Source organism: Pelecanus crispus, chromosome 13 (genome assembly GCF_030463565.1).
Source record: "Pelecanus crispus isolate bPelCri1 chromosome 13, bPelCri1.pri, whole genome shotgun sequence".
In the NCBI taxonomy this organism is placed as follows: Eukaryota; Metazoa; Chordata; class Aves; order Pelecaniformes; family Pelecanidae; genus Pelecanus; species Pelecanus crispus.
In genome coordinates, this window is record NC_134655.1 from 16,621,509 (window position 1) to 16,642,732 (window position 21,224).

Genomic DNA, 21,224 nt, shown 5'->3' on the forward strand with positions numbered 1-21,224 from the left:
CTTGAGTCCTGGTAGGAGACAGAGGAGTTTCACAGGGTCTCAGCTGTGTCTTTGGAAGAGCCTTAATGTCGGGCCTTAGCTGCTGTCTAGAGCAAGTCCCTAAAAAGGCATCATTTGGTAACTCCTTTTGACAGAACGCAAGTTACAAACACTAAGGAAAGAGCCTTCCCTCCAGTCTACACATTGGAAAAACTGTCTTGAAAATAAGAAGCTGCAGTTAAGGCAAGGAGAGTAAAATGCAAGGAAGTTAATTACCTAGCCAGAAGAAGAGACAGATAGGGAAATCAGCTTGGATTACCTGATGAAGCATCTATAGGTTTGGTCAATGAATTCACTGCACCATCTTCCTCAAAAGCCAATTTGGGACTAGAAGGTATTGTAGCAGCATCATTCAAGTTTTGATTACAGTTACCAGCAGTGATGCTGTCCAAGCTCAGTTTGGTTGACTTGGAATGTACTCCAACGTCAATAAACTCCTCAAAAGTCCACGAACCAGATTTTCCATTAAGATTCTGAATGAGTCCAATTGTATGATCAGCTTCGTTAACACCCAACTTCACTGAGTCATTGATAACCATTTCTTTTGCAGGATGGCTAGAAAAAAAAGGAACGGATACTGGTATTACAATTTCTGCATGTTTAACCTTTAGATTGATTACAGGCCAGCCAATTAGCAGTCTGCATACTTTGCAAAGCACTGAAAGGCATTGCAAATGCACTGAAGGGCATTCCCAGACAAGGTCCTCCAGCTGCCACACAAGATCTCCTCTCCAAGAGCCAATGGGAAGAACAACTCACCAACATATAGCCACTTTTTACTATACTAATAGCTCTCAGGTAAGGTCTGGCTCCAGAAATTTGATAAAAGCAAGCAACAAGTTTAAAGCCCTGCACCATTAAAACCCTATTTTAGTAGTGTGCATTCTTCCTTTTTAATTTAGTTAAGACTTTTTAAACACAAAACTGAGCCTCAGAAGACTAGCAATATTTAAAACAGATTCAAAATCTAAACCCAAATCAGAGCGATCAATTTTCATTCATTCTTAAGATCATGAAAATATACTCCATCACTGGAGGAATGAGATTAATTTATCATCACTTTAAAAAAAAAAAAGAGTTCACAATGTCATTTCTAAATCATTAGCATTTAAATGAGCAAATGGAACAAGCACCAGAGGACAGATTTTCCAGTAGTAGATAGAAATGCTTTATGTTCAAAAAGATAAAATTTGAAATACTAATGGGAATTGTCTTTAAGGGAGGCTTTTGTGTTGTATCTGGTGTTTCAGCGCAACTGAAAGTGTTCTAAAGCTTTCTGTAGGTTATTCTTCCTTTTCAGCGCTGTCCCCCTCCCTCTTGTTTAATGTTTTTTAATGAAAAGAACTGCTTGCCATTTCAAGGGAAAAGATTTCAAGCCAATGCCATTCTTTATGAGTAACACTGCCACGTTGCTGGCTATGTGTCTCACTTCTTAGCAAAGCCAGTACTGTTAACATGGTGCCATCTAAACGAACAATTATCCCAAACTAACTGCCTCTGCGTGAAGCAGTAAACTGACAGCATGCACACACCACATGCCTGGACCAAGCCAGAGAAATACTACAAAGCTAGTGGGGTGCAAAATTTGAGGCAATGCTACATACAGCACTAAATTTTTAATTTAAACATACAGAGAGATTTCTAATGTGATAGATAACTGCTCTGACAATAAAGCAGCCACCTACACAGACTCACCTGCAATCCTTTAATTCAGTAACAAGTAGAGACCCCTCATCACTTTTCAAATCGCCTCCATTCATAAACACTTCACTGGCCTTCAATTCTGACACATCTTGCTCCTCAGATTCTGTAGAGATCAAGCTATGCGCAGTCTCTAAACAACCCTCTGCCTCCTCCTTGACTTCCTGGGCTAAGTCAATGCCATTTAGCTTTCCTGAAAGTGGGGGTAAAAAAAGGAAAGAAAAAACAAGAGAAAGGGCGGGGGGAGCTTCAGTAACAGAATTGCTATTCTAAACAAATAAAATACAAGTGCTAAAATGACCTCTCCTAGCCGAAACTCGAGGCACTTGGCTTCAATAGATTATTTCTCTATAGACAAGCTGCCTATAACAACATGAAATTTGTTTTCCATGTTAAAAAATACACTTGTAAAATGAAAGCATGCTGCCTGCACTTCACTCTCAAATCATTTTTGCATTTAATCATTTTGACTGGCTCTTGTGGTATGGAACAGGCAGTGATCTACTCTCTGTTCCAGCAGAGAGCCTCCCTCGCATTTCTGGGACTTGCGTCTCAGACCCTCACAATGCTATTACGTGAGCAACCTTTTTAACTATGCTTAAACATCATTGAGACACTGACTGCCACTTAGACCTGACTCACCCGGTTTCCTTACCTGGTTGATCAGTCTTCTCAAGACCCAACTCTTCCTCCTCTTCAATATCATCTCCCTCCATAGCCTCAGAGGCAGACTTCCCTTCATTCTGCAACTGAATTGCCGGAGTGTTACTTGGAGTAACTCAGTACCCTCTAGTGTTTCACAAATGGTTCAATCACAGCTCCCGTGCAGGACTAACCAGCAGTAAGGCCATGCTAGTGCAAAGGCTACGACAATCGGGTCACCCAGCAACACGTGTTCTGCTGAGCCAGAGCCTTACTGTAAAGGACCGTGTGGGACCCACTTCCATCTCCTACCTATGAACTATTCCTGAGTTCCTTTTCCCCTCATTTCTCCAAGGTGTGTGCTAAATACTTATTGATCTTAAGGTATATGAAGACTTGGGTCTTTGAATGTTCAGAGAAGAACAGCTACTCCTCAATGTAATATCCATAATTTACCACAAACCTTAGGTCACTACATTAACAAAAATACATCCAGTTTACTGTAGCAATCCAAGGGCCATCCAAGATTTGCTTTAAGCAAACAGATGAAGCCAGGAATTTAAGTTTTCGGGGGAAAAATAGCCCCAGCAGAATGCATACGGTTTAAAAAAAAAAAATCCATTATTACTAACCAGTGTTTTTTTAACCAATCTGCAAGTGATAATGCCAGACCACATTGTTTCTATATGCCTTGAACAAAAATGCATCAAAGCCTTTTTGGCAGAACAAGCAAAGCAGAAGAATGTGTGCAATGGGAAGCTACTGAAAATTACTCTGCTGCACCAGAACTTTGCACTTCACATGGAAGCCAGTTTGTGTAAGGGTAACAGAGGAAGACAGGATACAAGACAAAGCCTTCTCTGGGAAGGGCCTATTCTGTCATTAAACAGATCCAAACAAAAAAGTACCTTGGATTCACTTTGATCTGATTTTCGTGTTCTTTTCATTATTTCTTCGATTCTCTGTTAAAACAGGGAAAATATTTGCAATGACATACAGAGTTTTATATTTCAGCATTCTGGTTTAAATTTTCATAAAACATAATATCTTTTCATATTTCATAAACTTACTACTTTATTCACCATTTTTAAAGCTCACAAGCCAGAGCTGGCTTCTTTAAAAAAACACACTACTTCTATTTAAATGCATCTGAGAGCGTTTGCCTGTTCAGTTTAACACCTCAACCACTATTTTAGGCTGAGAAACCCCTCTGCTTTCAAAACAGTATACCTTTTTTCTTTCAAGCCTTTCCTGCATATTTTGCTGCATAATTCTCTCTCTTTCCAGCCGCTGCCTTTCAGCCTCTTCTTGAGCTTTTGCTTCAGCTTCTTCTCTCTGAAAATAAAACAAAAAGAAGACAACTCATTCCCAAGAGTCAAAAGCAGAGCTGTTAAAGAGATTCTGGTTCAACACAGACAGGAACATCAGACAATCACTATTTAATATTACCATACATTGCAGCTAAATGCCAATTACCCAGCTACTGACATGAAATATATATTACTGTGACATTCTGAAACTGATCTGAAAAGAAAAATGATGTGCATGGCTATATTGTGGTTATGCAAATGTTCTGAATGTTGTTGAACTACTCAGGGTTCAATCTATGCTTCAGGATGAAGATTTGTCTTAAGAAGCATAATTTATAAAGTAACAAGACAACAATTACATTTTAAACGTGGCAAGGTTAACTTAAAAATCTTGGCAGTCAGGTATTACTACCAAGATACTTGGTGCTGAACATCTTACGTTTCTTCTACACTGGAAAATCTTTTCCAGTATGACTGGAAAGAAGATAGAAGCATAGTTAACACTCTGAACAACTGTTAAAAACTTCAACAAGCTTTTAAAGAAATATTCAGACACATGCCAATGCCATCCATAAGATACAGCTCTTTAAACACAAACAATTTCATTGTAAAACTGCTTTAATTTTCAAAATTACTCTCATTTAAAGGAAGTCCACTTTCTGCAAAACAGCTTCTTTCAGTTAGAAGGATGCTTTTGTAACAGTACACAGATACTGGCTGTGGAAGACTATTTAGCAACCGGAAAAGCTGACGTGGAAACACTACCAATCTTTCTTTTAAAGGAATCAGAGCAAGCCAGATGACTTGCCAGACAGACCACCTCCCTATAATCCATAGCAGTAAGCTAGTACAGTGGGCTCAGTACAAATATTTTACGTATGCAAAACAGCATCCCAGATGGCTAAAAAAAATTCCAAAATATCTGCTTCTGCCCCACACTTGAACTTATCAAATGTTGGGGAGGGGAAAAAAAAAAAAATCACATAGACTAAAGCAAGGAAAGGACTTCAAGACATTCTCAAATCCATCTCAGACAGGATGAACTCTGCTTTACATCATTCCTGATAGAGATTTGTCAAAACTGTTCTGTGAAAGAAAATCAAAGACAACCTCCTCAAAAACATGTCAGCAGCTTGTATGAGGAACACAGTTGAGCCTACAGATAAGCAGACCTGGTGTTGAAGCTCTGCAAGTTTTTCCTGCTCTTCCTGTTCTCGGCGGATCCTCTCCTCTTCAGCTTGTCTTTGTTGTTCTTCATAAGCCAGTCTCTTTTCTTCCTCCTGCTTGCGGAGCTCCTCCTCCCGCTGAGCTTTTTCCTCAGTTGCTCTCTTGGCCATTTCTTCTTCTCTGATTCTAGTGTTTCCAAGATACAGATTACTGACTGGATATTTATTTCTTTAAAAGTGTGCATGCACATGAGACAGACGAAGAAAGCAAGAAAGTTAAGTTATCTGATCACAAAATAACTGCATAAAGATACTTTCTGGTGTGGATTTACAAATGCCACCATCCAGACCAGTCAAAGGAAAAAGCAGAATAACTTGGAAGAAACTACCTATGAGTACCTAAGTGTTCTTTGCTGATTAAGTCAAGGCCAAGGCAGGTTGCTCCAATAATGGAATGTTTGATTGAGAACTGGATTAAGTGACAACTATTTAATAAATACCACCTGCATCCATGACATGAATGAAGTTTTTAATCACTGTCAAACATAAATTTAGTTGGATTTTCTAAAGACTGTTTCTTCTACAGTCCGAATTCCAGAGATATACGGAGGTGTACGCTGCCAGATCACACAGACGTACACAACAGATCTGATGTCATATTTCTGATAAAGCATCTATAGCAGACTACATGCAAGTTTATGACAGCTTTATACCCATGAGTGGAAAACAGACAAAATCTGATGTTCCATCATGTTCACAGAAGCACAGACAGGTGACCCCTGATCTGGAATAAAGTTAGTCAGCACAAAGTTAGTAATTTATTTTTAACAACTTCTATGCAGTGAACCAAATGCACACTGATTTATCACTTTGAATTACTTGGCTGCAACATTTCTGATCCAGATTTCGGATCACTAACATGAGATTTAATGTACCGTCAACCACTGCCCGAGTTCATCAAAAGAAAGTTTAATACAGGGAGGTTGACTGTTTCAAGACAAATACAAACAAAACAAATACAAGTGGTGTAAAAAGCACATTCTAGTTTTGAAATAAAAACACCACTGGTGACTGGAAGGAAAGAAAAGCAGTGATTTACACAGGGACTATGCATTACATATATACTGAGATACAGATTAATGACACACACAGCAACCTGTCCTGTCTTAAATGGTGCTAGTGCCTGTCTCTGCTTCACGAACTGCATTAAGATTTACAGGAACTTAAAGCTTAGGAAACATACACAGCTGGAGTGTCCACTCCAACCACAGCCCACCACTGGAAGCATTCCTTTCTTCTCCTGAACTGTTACCTTTCCTCCTCCTGTCTCTGAATTCTTTCTTGGTCTTCACGCTCTCTTTGCTCCCGTGCTAGACGTCGTTTCTCTGCCAAGATTTTAGCAGCTTCTTCAGCTGTGGTGGTCCCTGCTACTGTTTTGCTACCTGATTCTGCAAAAGTTAAAAGAAACTGCTGTTAAAAAGCCCCAGTAACTTAAAATTAAGAAAGATGTTATCAGTGTGAGATAAGATTTTTCTTTTGGCCAACTGACCCACTATCTTTTCGATCAGTGCTCATCACTCAGTAAGTATACCCCATAGCTAAAGGTCCACAAGAGCCCAAGAGGAGTCCTAAAGAGATGCAGAGCCACAATATCTCACTGACACTGAAATAACAACTCATTTCAACTCCAGTGATCCAGCCCTATTCCAGACAATACAGTTAAAGATACTCTCCAATTACCACAGTACTTAAAAACATGTTTCTGAAAAGACATGTTTATTCTAACATGCCTAGGAACACTTAAAAGGAAACTGGAAAAATACTGCTTTAGGAAATACTTAACTTCCTTCTAATAAAACTGAATGCACATGACCCTGAAGAGGAAATATTAATTTTTTTTATTTCTCTTGTTTCATAACATTATCATTCATGCCTTTATATTTATATATCTTAGGCTGCAAATAATCACCATTTTATCTGATCCTGAAGGCACATACTAATGACTTCAGTAATACCATATTTCTACACATTTTAGCAACAAATCAATTTCCAATTTACACGGAGATCAAAACAGCTCCGACCACCAGGTTAGCAGATATTTGTACAGTCCTGCAGTTTATGTTTCTTCATATCCTGCCCGGTGTTACGGTCTCTGAACATCAGCGATACTATTCTAAATTAACACTGGGACAAAAAAAAAAAAACAAAAACCCCTTGCCATGCAGTTGCTCTGAATATATACTGAAAGAACTCTGATTTTTATCAGTTATTCCCACTCTCTAGAAATATTACTGTCTGAATGTGACTTAAGAACTCACCATCTGAATATTCAGAGAATTAGCTCTTGGTGGCAGTAGAGCAATAGCATCATAACATTGACCTGCCTTTCTTCCTCTTAATATCATAGAATCGTTTAGGTTGGAAAAGACCTTTAAGATCATCCAGTCCAACCATTAACCTAACACATATTTCACAAATCAGCACATATATGTTTACTTAACATTTATAAAGCCTTCAAGTCAAGGTAATTTTAATGAACAATGACATCAGGGTTTGATCAGTTATTTTACTTCTGACCTAAAGACAAATCATTCAAAACACAATGCCACCATTAGGAACTTTAATACCTGAAAAGCTGCTTAAACCCCACGGGACACATAATCACTACCTGCACCCACAGGGCATAATTACACAGAGTAAACCCTCAGCAGCTGAATCATGGCAGTGTTTTGTGCATGAAAATTGTTCTTGCAGTCTTAGGAAAAGCATTCCAGCACTGATGGAGTGTAGTCACAGATAAGTTTTCTGATATTTAGATTTATCCAACACTGAAAAAGAAGCACCTCCCCAGAATACACATTGCTTGTGATTTGGGCAAAAATGCAGTCATGTTGGTACAAGCAAGAATCAGACATGACAGTTCCAAATTTGAACTCAGTCAAAAGAGGTCCTCCTCCTCCTCCCTGAGCAGGAGAGACCACTCCTTTGCAGCTATAAGAACCATTAACAGGATCTGCCTGCTCAAGATCTGCATGTGCTCTTCTTCCTATATTCTGCAACTTTCTTTTTTATTTAAAGAAAAGGAGGGAGGTTTCATTTAGTGTTGCCAGTATACAACCATGAAGAAACCAAAATGCCTCTCTCCTCCTCTACTACTTGAGCATCTTGCCAGTTTAGACTAGTCACTTTTTACAGCAGAGACCATCTTCTATTGTGCACTTGCACTGCAGCCAATGCAGCAGTCCTATTTAACGCTGCTGGAATCTCAGCTGTATTAAAATTGGTTGACACTTAATGTCAGGTTTAACCTATTTCCCCCCTTCAAAACTGAACCTAAATAAGACAACTTAATCCTCAGCAAGAAGCCTAAAGGTTTTAGTCTTTTAGGTTATAGGGTTATAAAGTGATAATGATAGCTTGAAATATGATGAATATCTGGTATTGAAAATGATAGAAGAAAATTAGTCACAATGATTCAGAACACCGCAGATATGGAAAGAACAGGAGGCATAAAAACAAAAGAAAGGGTAGGAGACCTCAAGTCTCTGGGGGACCTTCCCATTGCATTTTCACTTTTGAAGCTTTACTGATGTTTTCCATATGGTTACTTCAATAATGCTTTCACCTCCATGCACCCCTTAGACAGTCTGTTTCCATAGGGCAGGACATGGGACTTCCCAACATGATTGCTAACATGCCTTAAGATGATTCTTCCAGCATTTCATACACAGCTCCATTTTCCTTGTACTCCACTGTCATTCCTGATAAGAACTGTCTTCTTCTCAAAGGACCTTTTTGTGATGGAAGGGGAAAGAGGGAAGCAGGCAAGAGAAATGTCTCAGAACAACTGTAAAATGTACTGTTAGTTGGATGGAGGGAAGATTCCAACACATTTCAAGGCAAGTAATTTATTCACAATTAATCTAGGAATCACATTCCAAAGCCTTCACTACCCAGATACAAAAAAGTAAGGCTCCATGATAGTTTATTACCTATCATCACACATAAGGTGAGAGCTCATGAAGGAGCACTTCTTATGCTTTAAGTTGAAACAAGCCTTTTAACTCTCAGAGAAGCTGCAAAAGGCTGCTGCCAGAAATTACAACTGCTCCAAGTCACTGAAAAATAAAAAGTGTTTTACTGCAGAACAGTGTATTTTAGTAAGAAGACAGAAAAAACAAGACAAAAACTTGATTGCTGTCTGTCAGCAATGGGCAATCAAGTTTAGTTTGAAGGAGAAGAGATGGTATGAAGATACGAGTGCACAAAGCTGAAATTAGGTTGAACCTACAAGACCTAGAGACTGATTTGCCACATGCCATTCATTGGTGCGCTCTGACTTCAGAAGCTGTCTGGAATATGGTATTGCACCAACCCACAGGGTGAACTGCCTACGCAGACATGTAAAATAAAAATTGCCTTGAAAACTGAAAGCAACTTTTTAAGAACAAAGATTTTCCCTCACTTAGCAATATTGCAGTGTACCAAAACATTCAAAGAGATAAATGAAATAATCTCTGTGCTGAAGAACATGCCCACTATTTCCTTATCTTCTATGTGTCAAAGAAAAAGAGCTTCACCAGACCCAGTATGAATCAGTACAAAGATGACTAGCTTGGAGGTTAGCAGTAAAATAAAATGGAAACAGATAAACTGGGCTGATACAGTTCCAGAAGTCAGCGTAGAGAGGAGACAGGTGGGGCATCCAAGGAACAAGGACAGGCGTTCTTGTTCCAGAACAACTGGAAGACACAGAAATAGGACACATTGTTATGGAGGTTTCAACCAACCAATGACATCGATCACAATTGATTATGCCCGCTCTGAGGCATGCAAGACATTTATCACAGTAACGTAGCACATCAAGGGATGGACATTCTGACTGCAAAGATAAATGAAGTGACACCGAAGATGGATGTGCAACTTCATACAAACATCCACATTTGACTATGACATCCAGGCTTCCTTCTAGAGGAACACATGCTCAAAAGAACTGTACCATAAAGGAGTTCTTCAGCTGACTAACACTATTTCACATCCAACATCGAGCAGTGTCAGGAAGAGCCTCAGAAGTAACAGACAACTGCAGCAGCTGAGTAATGCAAAACAGGAACCATACATGCAGCAACATGCAGCAAGCGTATGTTCCCACTTACCTTGTGTCTGAAGGATTTTCACCCCCAGTACTGCCCACTGGCTGTAGCTTAAATTCCAGAGATCCCTCCTTTTCCTGTTAAGTCTCCCCTAAGTCCTTCTCCACAAAGAAGTGCCTGCCAGACCTTATCAGAAGGCTCTCCCAGATTCTGTTCTGGAGATGGCATTCTTCCAGTAAGAGGGATAGAGGCTGTGCTTACTTGGCACGATGAAGAGGGCTAGGCGACTAATTGCTTATCCAGTATATGGCTCTCCTTAATCTACCACGATAATTACTCAGTGTGACCTGTGAACTGACCACTTTTTCCTGAGGCAGCAATGATTATACATTCACTGGAATCGAGACTGTGGCAGCCTTCTAGCTTCATGAAAACTGGCTCTCAGCCTGTGATGCACCAGTAGCTGACTTCTTCCTCCAAGCAGGTCTCTACACAAGCAATTTTAAGAACTACCAACAGGACTGAAAGACCTTTGCGTAGTTTAACTATTGACTTTGCAAACCTAAGCTAGTAGATCCCTCAGCTAGTGTGGCTGAAGTCCAAAAGGCAAACAGGATTTCTGCTTTTCTTAAAATTATAGTACAAGCAGTAATACTGAAAGCTCCTAACTTAAATCTCCAAGTCAAATAAACTGCACTAAAATCCACACCCAGAAGTCATACCACAAAAAATTGTTGTATAAATAATCAGCAAGGACAGCTTGTGCCTTAAAGCATCCTACCCTCCAGTGGTCTGCCTCACAAAAGAATTATTTCACCAGTCCTAGCACACACTGGAGATGTCTTGAATGCATCAGTTACTGAGAAACACTCACCTTCTTTGGTCTTTGTGCTAGCTGCTACCGCATCCCTGTCCAAGGCTGGTGAAGCACCTTGCTCTTGTCCTGTTCCTTCCGTGCTCTTATCCTTTGGTTTGCTCTCTGCTTCAGTTTTCTTTTTGGTAATGTTTATAACACCTGGTGTGAGAGGTGGACGTTGGATGGGTGCTGGTTTAGAGACCGGAGTAGGAGATGGTGGCCTTTGTTTTGACACGCTAGGCGAAGGTGGGCGAGTCTTCTGTCTGTTGAAATAAAGAGTATTTTTCAGGGCTAACACTGAAAACCTCAAACACACAACTAAGGACAGCAGTCTACTTTGGTTAGTTTACATTATGTACCTCACTTTTAAAAATAAATCCAACCACAAACTACTCGTGCCTTCCTCATAAAACTCAAGTACAGGATTCCAAAATATCCTGGGCACCTGGACTTGCTACTTGTGGGCTAACATCAAAACAGGTCTGCTAGCCCAGACCTCCGTTTACTCCACATCAAGGATGAACCCTGTGATTCCAATCCAAGAAACTTCCTACACCGATACAGGCAGATCAGCTTACTCAGAAGCTCGCATGCTTCCTGTTGGTTTTAGTGCACAGATTGTACAAAAAACCAGGGTGTATTTTGTCTGCACAAAAGAGACAAAAGGTTCAAGAGCTGCATCCCTACTGCGGAAAAGAGAAATTGGACCAAAAATGAAGTCCTTATGTGTATAAACATGGCATAGCATAGGTCATCCAAATTCGAACAGAACAGCTGCCTTGAGACAGGAAGCATCCCTCATTTTGTTCTGAATAAAAGAAGATACTTAATGTGGACGCGTACCTAACTGTAGAAGGTGATGGAGGACGCTTCACCAAATTAGCAGGAGAGGGGGATCTTCTACGGGCAGACACAGATGGCGAGGGAGGGCGTCTTAAACCAGAACCTGTGGACGGTTTTTCTGTCTCTGATTTCTAAGACGACACATGAAAACAAAATAATGCTCACTCTCTAGAATACCTTACAGACAGAGGAGCTGCTTGCTAACCCAACAAACATACAACTTCTCAACAAGATGTACTTTACATTTCCTTTATGTTCCAAAACACAGACCCAGTCAATACGTTACCTAAATTAAACTTTGGGAACCATAAGCAGCAGACAATATGCCTTTAAGATACCAGAGAGATCAAGGACCATAAAATCCCAATTTGATTTCAATACTGTGTTTTTTAAGCAAATGCTACTGAACATTTCAATAAGCAAGCAAACTGTTGAAACAGGATCCCATCCTGAGCTGTTCCAAACCCCCTGATTAATAAAAACCTAATTCCTGTGGATTTTCAACAAACCTGGGTTGAATCTGGTGAACTTGCATCAGACGAAGATACAGAGGACTTCAATCTGTCGATGCTACGACTGCGCACGGGCACTTTAGGAGTTGGGACTGGGGAACTGATGGAACTGGCTGAAGCTGAACGAGGACAGAGGTGAGATTCTATAAAAGTTAGGAATTTGACAAGACAAAACGAGAACCAAGTGCACAGCATAAGAACAGGAGAAAAGGAAGAGGGAGAAAGAGAGAAAGAAAGATTGTGTGTGTTAGAAACCGTACAGAGAAACACCACAGGCAGCGCACATTGCAATGGGTCACGGACACAGACACCGCCACCACATGATTAGTACTTTGCAAGCAACAGCACCAAGAATAAAACCATTCTGAAAGCAGCAGTCTGGAGTAGATAAAAATAAAATGCTTTTCCAAACAACGTCTAAATTTGCAATACACCAGTGTTACTTTAATTTCAGTCAAGCTGCATCTAATCACAAATACTTCAGTTTGAACGGCTTAGCATCTTTCTTTACAAGTTCTTCATGACAGGTTCAAATTTTAAGCACGTTTGCCCCATACTCAAGGAGGAAATCCTCCTGCTTTTCAAAGAGTATTTATAAAGCAGCATTACATTAAGAATCTGAGTATTACTTCACAAACTTTTCTTGTGAAATAAGTATTTGTGCAACATTATGTTTTCCTCTGTTCCCTCTCTGACCCCTTTATTACTATATATGCGTGCCCTTTATCCACATTAACAAATCAAAATAGGTGGTGTAAAAGAAACCTATCAAGAGAAAAAGGCCAACTGTTAAACTAGAATACCTTTCCTACCTGAAGCGTCAATCTCTTCACATGTAAGATGTTGAAAGAAACTGTATCTTCTAATTACTTTTTTTACCAACATAATCACAGGTGGATAAGCATACATAGATGTAAGAATCTACTTCTGCAACTATTGTTTTTTTCTATAGTCCGAATAAATTGTGACAGATGCCAGCACTTAGTTTTGTAACTTTATGGAAAATACATTTTATTTTTATATTTACAGCATTTGTGCAAGGAGAACTGCATTCTGTTTGTGCATAGCTTGTGCTAAAGCACAGGTATGTTTCTACTGAAATGAAGAAAGTGCCTCTAAGTAAACTGATAAAAATGTAAAAGTTATCTTTAATTCAGCAATAGTGAGTAAGTCACATGCTGTCAGTAACAGCGAAAAAGATGGTATTTCCCCACATGACATGAACTGAAGTATTCATGGTAAAATAAAAGCGGCGCATAGATAGGTGTGCAAAAATATGACCATTGACTACAAACCAAAAAAGTGAAAACTGATTATTACACAAGGGGAGCAGTGTAGAAATGTCACCATTACCAACACGGACCAAGTTAAGTGGCGTAAGATAAAAAATAAAGATGGCATAACATACTTAAGAGGAAACAAGCAAAACTGGGAACGCAAGTTGTAAGGTAAGAGAGGAGAAAGGACTCCACATTGGTTCCAGATATGCATTTACTAGGGCATTAGTACAACCAATAACAACTATAAGACATCTGGGATGCAGCTAGGGCTTACCCATGATGCAGAGATTCCTGCGCTGGTACTGAGTTGAGCCACAGTGTGGGCTTATCAGCTCAGTCCGGACCAATATAAAATTACTTCAGCCAGCCAGGGCTTCTCTACAATATCTTCTCCTTCTAGTATGCCTCTCCTTCTACAATCAGCCTGAGTGAAGCCAGCTCAGGGCTCCCGGTACTTATGTTAAGATAACTCCTTTGTCATGTTCCTACAAGAGTTTCTCTCCCTAAAGAAATGTAGGCCTTGCACTTTTCAGCCTATTGGCCTCCTTTGAAATTACATGTTTGTTTGGGTATTTTCCCTTTCATTTCCTAGCACTGTTCTCTGACCATTATGTCTCAGATTGGTTTGAGGGTACACCCAAATGCAGATCTCTGTCAGTTAAAAAAACAAAACCACAAACAAAACCCAAAACGAACACCAACATCTGGTTCACTTCAGAGCAAGTAAACTGGCACTGGTGTTTAAAAGCCAGTTTTATTCTACGGTTTTGTAAAATAAACACCCAACATAGCATATGAATTGGTTATTACTGACCAAAGAAAATACTGGATAAGTAGTATTATACATAACCATATATTATCTGCCTGATTCATACTGAAGTGTAGCACAGTTAGCGACTATCATGTAAGTTCTTGCTTGAAGAGCAACTGCATAAAACTTTCAGGCTTTGCTGCCCTCCTGTTACCTGAGGGATCTTGTCCATCAGCCGATAATGTAGCAGCACTTTTACTCCTAGCTAAGGAGGCCTGTGTGGGGGCGAGGAGGCGACTGATTACGCTACTGTCCAGAGGACTGAGCTGGGAGCGACGAGCTAAATGATGGGAACAAATCAAAAAGGATCCAACATGAAATCATATAATGAAAGAGACAAGCAGTACAAAGCAAAGGACAACTGTGAGCATTGTTGCAAATTTTAACAGTTTTGGAAGAAAAATACTGAAGTCATGGAGAGGGAAATCCGAACTAAAAGCACAGAAGGGTTAAACACTGCAATCTCTTCTGTTGCACTTCTTGTCCTCGGTTTGCTTAATACTAATCATTTTAATGTGCAAAGACTGGCACACGTACAACAGAAATGAATGCTTGAAGTCAGTCAAAGTATGAAAAGTTTTTGACCCGGCTCTTCGGAGATTTATTCTCTAGACTGCAGGAAAGGCTATTCTGACATAATAAACAGAAGACTTGCAAGTCAAAGCGAATGGTTATCGTCAGGCATCATTTGCACGCACAAATTCACATGGACAGCACCCATCATCCTCCCATACAGGAAAGATTCTGAAGCAGAATATAATTTCCACTGTTGGCAATAGCTGCTAAAAAGGAAAGTTTCAGAATTGTTAACTCAAAGGGAAAAACTTCTTAGAAAAGTTGCTAGTCTTCAGCTTTAGGAAGAGTTCCTAGAAAACAAGTTATTTGTAACCTAGTGGGGAATACACAGACCAAAAGAGACTGAAGTGAGAACAGATTTCTTCCTTCATTTGCATGCACAAAGTTTAGGCTAGCAGCAGGAACAGAGAAGTTGCTTTTAAACTGAATAATGAAAGAGAGCTTAAAAAGCAAAGGTAAGATTTAACTAAGAAGTGAATATATCAGTCACATTTTTACTATATCTTATATTTAAGCCTACCAGCTTTCAAGTACATCTCTCTCTTAAGCAGAGAGACATTTTCCTATCTACTTACAGTGCCATTTAACAAAGTCAAAGGCCTTCTTACAGGATTTCTTTTTTGTCCAAAGAGAGAAATTTAACCTTTACCATTTATAACTTTATCTTTACCACTGGATAACTAAAAAGCCATTAAAAAGTCCTAAAAATTTAAGAACCAAGGAAACTAATGAAAGTAACCCTATCCAAACTTTACTATGAATGGCTTTAAAAAGAAATATTCAGCTTTATGAAACAACCACCTGTTTTTTCTTCCTTTTTCACTTTTTCTAGTTCTGGAGAGGATTGGGGTTTACTACTCATTCTATTCAAAGATGTGCTCCTCTTCTTTTCTGTTCCTCCTAGAGACCAAGCGTAAGGAAGATTATTTTTAACAAGATATTTATATACATGATTTTCTAAACTACCATTCCCATGCTTTGCTTTTGCCAATCAGCTAAAACCACCGATCTATCATTATGAAGCACTATTTTCTCATGAGCTAAATGGTTTGACTACCATCTGTCTACTCTCCCCCCACCCTTCTACTTTTCAGAGGAATAAGGCTGGTTTTAGACACAGTTACCCAATATCTGGCACTGCAATGTGCATAATGATATTTATGCCACAGTGCATAGACTACATGCACAGCAGTGAAAGCCCAAGTAAAAATATTCATAATGAAACTGGGACGTGGTTTAAAGTCAACTTCAAATATCCCATTTACTGCCTCCCAATTCTCAAAACAAACTGGTTTCTAGCACCTTTCTGTTCCACCTGCGAACCTTTGAGTGCTGACTGCTGAGAATGTAGAGGAACTTTGTTATTCAGTCTGTTTAATGAGGCACTTCTCTTTGTGGTACCTGGAAGTGAAAGCGCACGGATTAATTTTGTTGAAAAGCCTAAAAATCCCCTCCAACACCTGCCCCACTTCCCTAAGATACAGAAAAGTAATTAAGTCACTTTCTATTACGAATCCTTCAGCAACAGGAAAACTGGACCAGGGAAGAATTACTCTATATAAAGCATGATCTCTTATATTCCTGTATGTTACTGATCATAGCAGCAGGATGCCAGTCTCAGCAGACCTCTTGTTTGACCTACCAAGGCCATCCCTGTATACCTTTTTAAATAAATAACTGGAAAAGGCCATTGCTCCCATTCTGTATGAGTAAGAGCAAGAAACAAAGTGCTCAGCTCAGAAATAACAAAGATCACAGGTGATTAAATACTCCGCTGATCCAGGGACAAGCGTCTTCCTCTCAATTCTGCATTCTGCTCCTCCATCTTCCCTGGCACATACACACAGCAGAAGCAAACTGGTTAATTCTGTGACTGTATTTTCTGTCATTTGAATTAAGCCATCATTTACCAAACAGCCATTTCTTCCTGAGTGCCGGATCAAGAGCATAGAATGGCTCTAACTTGCTGTGGTGATCTAAACGAGTTAGTTAGTCAATCTCTGTTATCACTGGAGTCCTGTTCAAATTTCTTCTATTTCAGCCACCTGAGAATTTTTCCTCCAAAGCAAACAAGGATTCACAAAGGATTTCAAGGTATGACAGTAAGTTTGAAAGCAATCCCAATTAGTTGATAATTAGCGACTTCCTTTGTTAGCGGCTTAATTTGTACTTTACAGCCCTGTTTCTGACTCATACACAGAGCTAAGCCCTGCAGACACATTATATATAAATATCATTTTAAATCCCAAGCAGTCTCCAGTGACTCAGAGGCCCTGCAGCTATGCCAGTATAGATATATTCCCTGATTCCCCTACCAGGCATACAGTGTATAAATACAAGTTTTTCTGCTGCATCACCTTCCAACATGAACCAGCAAAATCACTGTTAGCAGTGTCCACATTAGGGATTCTTCTAGCACAGCTCATTTGATCAAAGGTTGTAGACTGACAGAAGACTGCAGCACAGACCTAGTTGAACTTGTTTTTGTATTAAACAGCTCTTGGCTTATTAATGCTTTTCATCATTTTGGGAGAAAAAAAATACATTTGGCACTCAGGCAGGCTCCTATGGGAAGATTTCCCACAAGGAAATTACAGGCTAAAACAAGCTGGTATATGCTCATGCAAATAATTTTTATTTTTCTTAACAAGTAGATTAGGAGAATTCCTTGCGTTTTGTCTTTTGTTTATTGATTTGGAGATGGCTGATAGCCACGATTTACAGAATGACTTTGACCTAACATTCTGTAAGGTCTGTTTCACATTTCCTCTCTATAAGTAGCTTACATGTATCAGGACAGGGCAGAGGGAAGGAGGCAGAGGGAAACTCGCACATACAGGTTTACCAGAGAGTGGGAAAACCAGAGATCTATCCCATCCTCTGCATCCTTGTTAAGACTAGTTGGGTGGTGTGCATTTAAATATGACACGCTGCAGTCAGGAGCTTCAACCACCCCAAAGTTACAATTCAAAATGAGACTGGAAGCCACAGAAATTGGCAGATGATCTCTAGAGTGCAAACACTCTCAGAAACCCTTAAAAAAAAAAAAGAAATTAAAGAAATAGTTGGCTTCCAGGCCATTTCTATTCCTTGATAGTCACTGGCACAGTAAGTAACCCAGAATGCTTGCAAGCAGTGGTGAGCACTAACAATTTAAGAAATGCATCATTTGAGTATCAGTGTCAAGATTACACTAATTTATTGGGCTAGGAAATGGTGTCAGAGCTGCACGCTATGGCCATAATCATGATAGAACTCCAAGTCAAAACAAAACTATCTCCTCCCACCCAAAAAACTCCCACAGGTGTCAGAGCTTTTCATGCATCCCTCTGTATTTGGTTAAAGCAGAACTCAATATTAAAATGTGTGTCTACAGAGCACAGGACTGGCACAACAGAAAGATGTCAAAACTAAGTTGATTTTTTCCTTCCCAGAGGCAATCAAATGACTGAAGCTGCCTAACAGAGCAAGACAAACTTAATTTTTGTACTATTTGTATTTTGCTGAAATTTTAGGGTGTGATTTAAGGCATGCAAACCCCTAAAGATGATGTGAAATGATTTGTGAATCGGTCATTCACCAAGATTTGACTTTAGTAAAACAATTACAGAAATAAAAAATAAAAAACCAGCAATCTTTACCGTTACTCTTCTCCTCTAACAGAGATCACATCAACTGGGTCAAAGCCCTCAACAGTCAAGCTGGATTAACAAATTGCATGAAATGCATTTGAGATCAAAATATGAAGTGAGTTACAGAGCAAGGGAGGAAGAGGAGTATCATTCCACCTCCTGTCTCCTCCCCAAAGAACAGTTAAGCAGTACACCTGCTACCAGCAGACTCACAAACACTTACTTCGATCAGAAGTGTTTAAAAGCGCTGCAGACGATGACAACCGTTTATTCATGACAGCTTCTGTCTGTTTGAGGTTTGCTGTGGAGGTGGACCGCTTGCTGGCTGTGCAAAGAAGCGCTTACTTTAGAATTCATACCTGAGGAAGAACCTTTCACACATTGCTGTGAGCTAACTTTGGAAGTATTACATCCTGAAAGCTATTTCCAGTTTTGCTTAATGAGAAACAGAGATACTTTTTCCCCCCCCTCCGAACAGACTTGATACAGTTAGCACCAGTTGTAATGTGCACAGAAAAGGCATTTAGTTTTAGTGGAGTGATGCCAAGATTCTAGGCATAGGTATGCAAACAGGTGATTTTTAAACCCTGTGCTCCTAACATATAAAGACAAAAGCTACTGAGGTGGTGTGTTGTTAACAGACTGGCAAGACAGAGAAAGTAACAACAAAACCTGAATTACAATAATTTCTTCACAGAGGTATGTCAAAACAGTTTTTCAATCACTAGTCAACAAAAACAGAACAAAACAAATGCTGTTGGAGGTATAAAAGCAAGGCCTGAGGAAAGGCCACAAAGCATTCCTATTTCTGATTAGTTCCCAAGGGTTGCTCTGACTATTTTAGAAATTTCCCATTTTTTTCAAAAAGCTACTCCTTAAGTTCATGTTTCCCATCAATTTTGCAACTCTTCTGAAAAAAAATTGCCACAAGAGGCAGTAATTATTTTTTCTATGCGTATATACACACACAAACATATGTACACACATAAAAATCACATCTCACACAGCAAAATTTCAAGTTTACTACAAGCCAGATAAATACCCACTTCTTAATTTCAAATAATGTACTTTCAGGATGAACACTACTCCAGAGTGTGAAAGCCTTGGAAAAGCATGTACCTGTTGCTATGGAAACTCAGGAAGCAGCAAACAGTAATGCACACACGAAGTAATGTGGACTAGCGTAATAAACACAAGAAATTCTATACATCAAACACAAGTAATCAATTTTGCTGGCATATTGGACAGCAAAGATGATTAACGTAAACTCATTAGTGCGTAAGTACCAAAGGAAAAAGCAGCTCTACTCACCACAGAGGCAGCACCTTTTCCCTTTGGCCAGCATGCTACAGCAGCTCCTTATAGCAAGAGCCAGGACGTAAGGATTCCTATGGACAGCCCTGCCTCTGCATCGTACTTTTGACACATGTACCCAACCCAGGCTTCCTGAGCTAGGGGCCTCCTGCAAAACCATGTCAAGTGAAAACCAGTTTTTGGAGCTGAAGCTACAAAAGTGGCAAGCTCTTCTCACAGTGAACAAGAACAAAGTCCCCACGGGGTAAGAGGGAGAAAGGGGGGGGGGGGGGGCTGTTGAATCCAGTTAAGAAATGAAGATCTGAGCTTAGCAGATACTTCCCCAACATAACAACAACAAAAAAAAGGCAGGCATTTTTTGAATTAAGCCAGAGTACTGGGATAACTACAACAGCCTTGAGAGGTTTTATATACGAAAATCAGGAAACGCATAATACATGTATTTGGGTGTTTTCAAAGGAAAAGACTACCCTCTAGCGTCTGTTCTCAAAAAGAAAGCCTGGCTCCTGCCAGAACTCAAGCGTGCAAGTCAAAGGCCTCCAAACATCGTGAAGATGCTTCATACAAATTTCTCTTTGTTCAAATTAGCACTTGCATGAAATCTGAGACTTGGTCCATCACCTACTAAGACCCAGAGGGCAGAAAATTAAATCTTGCCTCAAGGAAAACAACACCGAGCAAAGTAATTCTTTTCCAGCAAGTTTACAAGTTCTGGAGATGGGCTGTGCTGTTCAGTAAAAAGACAAGGGATGAAACTTCTACTAGAAGATTCAAAAGAAAAAATGACAGTCTATATATGACTGTTCAAGCAAAAAACAAATATCAGGTTCTATTTTACAGGGAAACAGAGAGCAGTGGTGAGAGCATGAACTCATTATCTCATTTGATACCTTGACTGAAAAAATCTAATTGGTAAAGAATATTCATACAGATATTTGAGTTTTCTTTTTCCAGAAAATTTTAAGATCTTAAGAAGTCAGTGCTTTCTTGATGAATACATTTGCAAATGTATGATCAGATGGCCTCAAGTTTTTCCCTACCTGAACCACAAGATAGCTTCTGCAAACCTGAAAGCTATGGACAATTCACTAGGAAAAAAAGCTTTAGAAGACAAACAGGTATTCTCAAGTAAGGTAGTCTGGTTACGCAGGTAAATTACTCTTTTGTATTTTGGGGTGAAAGTTAAATTACTTACATCAAGGGATTCTAAATGGAAGAAGCATATTAACATAGTCCGATGCAATACCAAATGTCTGTATTGTTTTTAATGGAAAGGGGAAAGCAAACTGTGGCAGCAAAGCCAAATAGAGCATATCACTGCCATGCAGCAAGGCCTGCAACTGGGTAAGATACTGGGTTTCCCAGCTCCTTAAGAAAACCGTTAATCAGAGAGCGCAGCTCTCAACCTAGCTTCTGAGTTTCACTGAGAGGGGGTGCTGGAGCACTGCC

General features: G+C 39.6%; 1 protein-coding gene across 1 annotated transcript in view; it reads right to left on the minus strand.

Moving 5' to 3' along the window:
- Positions 1-256: 256 nt before the first annotated feature.
- The window catches only part of MAP7D3 (MAP7 domain containing 3), a 47,589-nt gene continuing 26,621 nt past the window's right edge, over positions 257-21,224 (minus strand). Inside the window, exons 8-21 of the mRNA XM_075720800.1 lie at positions 18,685-18,786; positions 16,132-16,230; positions 15,631-15,729; positions 14,408-14,533; positions 12,160-12,305; positions 11,651-11,781; positions 10,826-11,070; positions 6,171-6,306; positions 4,865-5,045; positions 3,613-3,717; positions 3,291-3,344; positions 2,396-2,489; positions 1,735-1,933; positions 257-594 (exon numbers count right to left, since the gene is read on the minus strand). Of these exons, the coding sequence (XP_075576915.1) occupies positions 285-594; positions 1,735-1,933; positions 2,396-2,489; positions 3,291-3,344; positions 3,613-3,717; positions 4,865-5,045; positions 6,171-6,306; positions 10,826-11,070; positions 11,651-11,781; positions 12,160-12,305; positions 14,408-14,533; positions 15,631-15,729; positions 16,132-16,230; positions 18,685-18,786 (2,027 nt within the window). The 3' untranslated portion in view covers positions 257-284. The remainder of the gene's footprint in view (positions 595-1,734; positions 1,934-2,395; positions 2,490-3,290; positions 3,345-3,612; positions 3,718-4,864; positions 5,046-6,170; positions 6,307-10,825; positions 11,071-11,650; positions 11,782-12,159; positions 12,306-14,407; positions 14,534-15,630; positions 15,730-16,131; positions 16,231-18,684; positions 18,787-21,224) is intronic.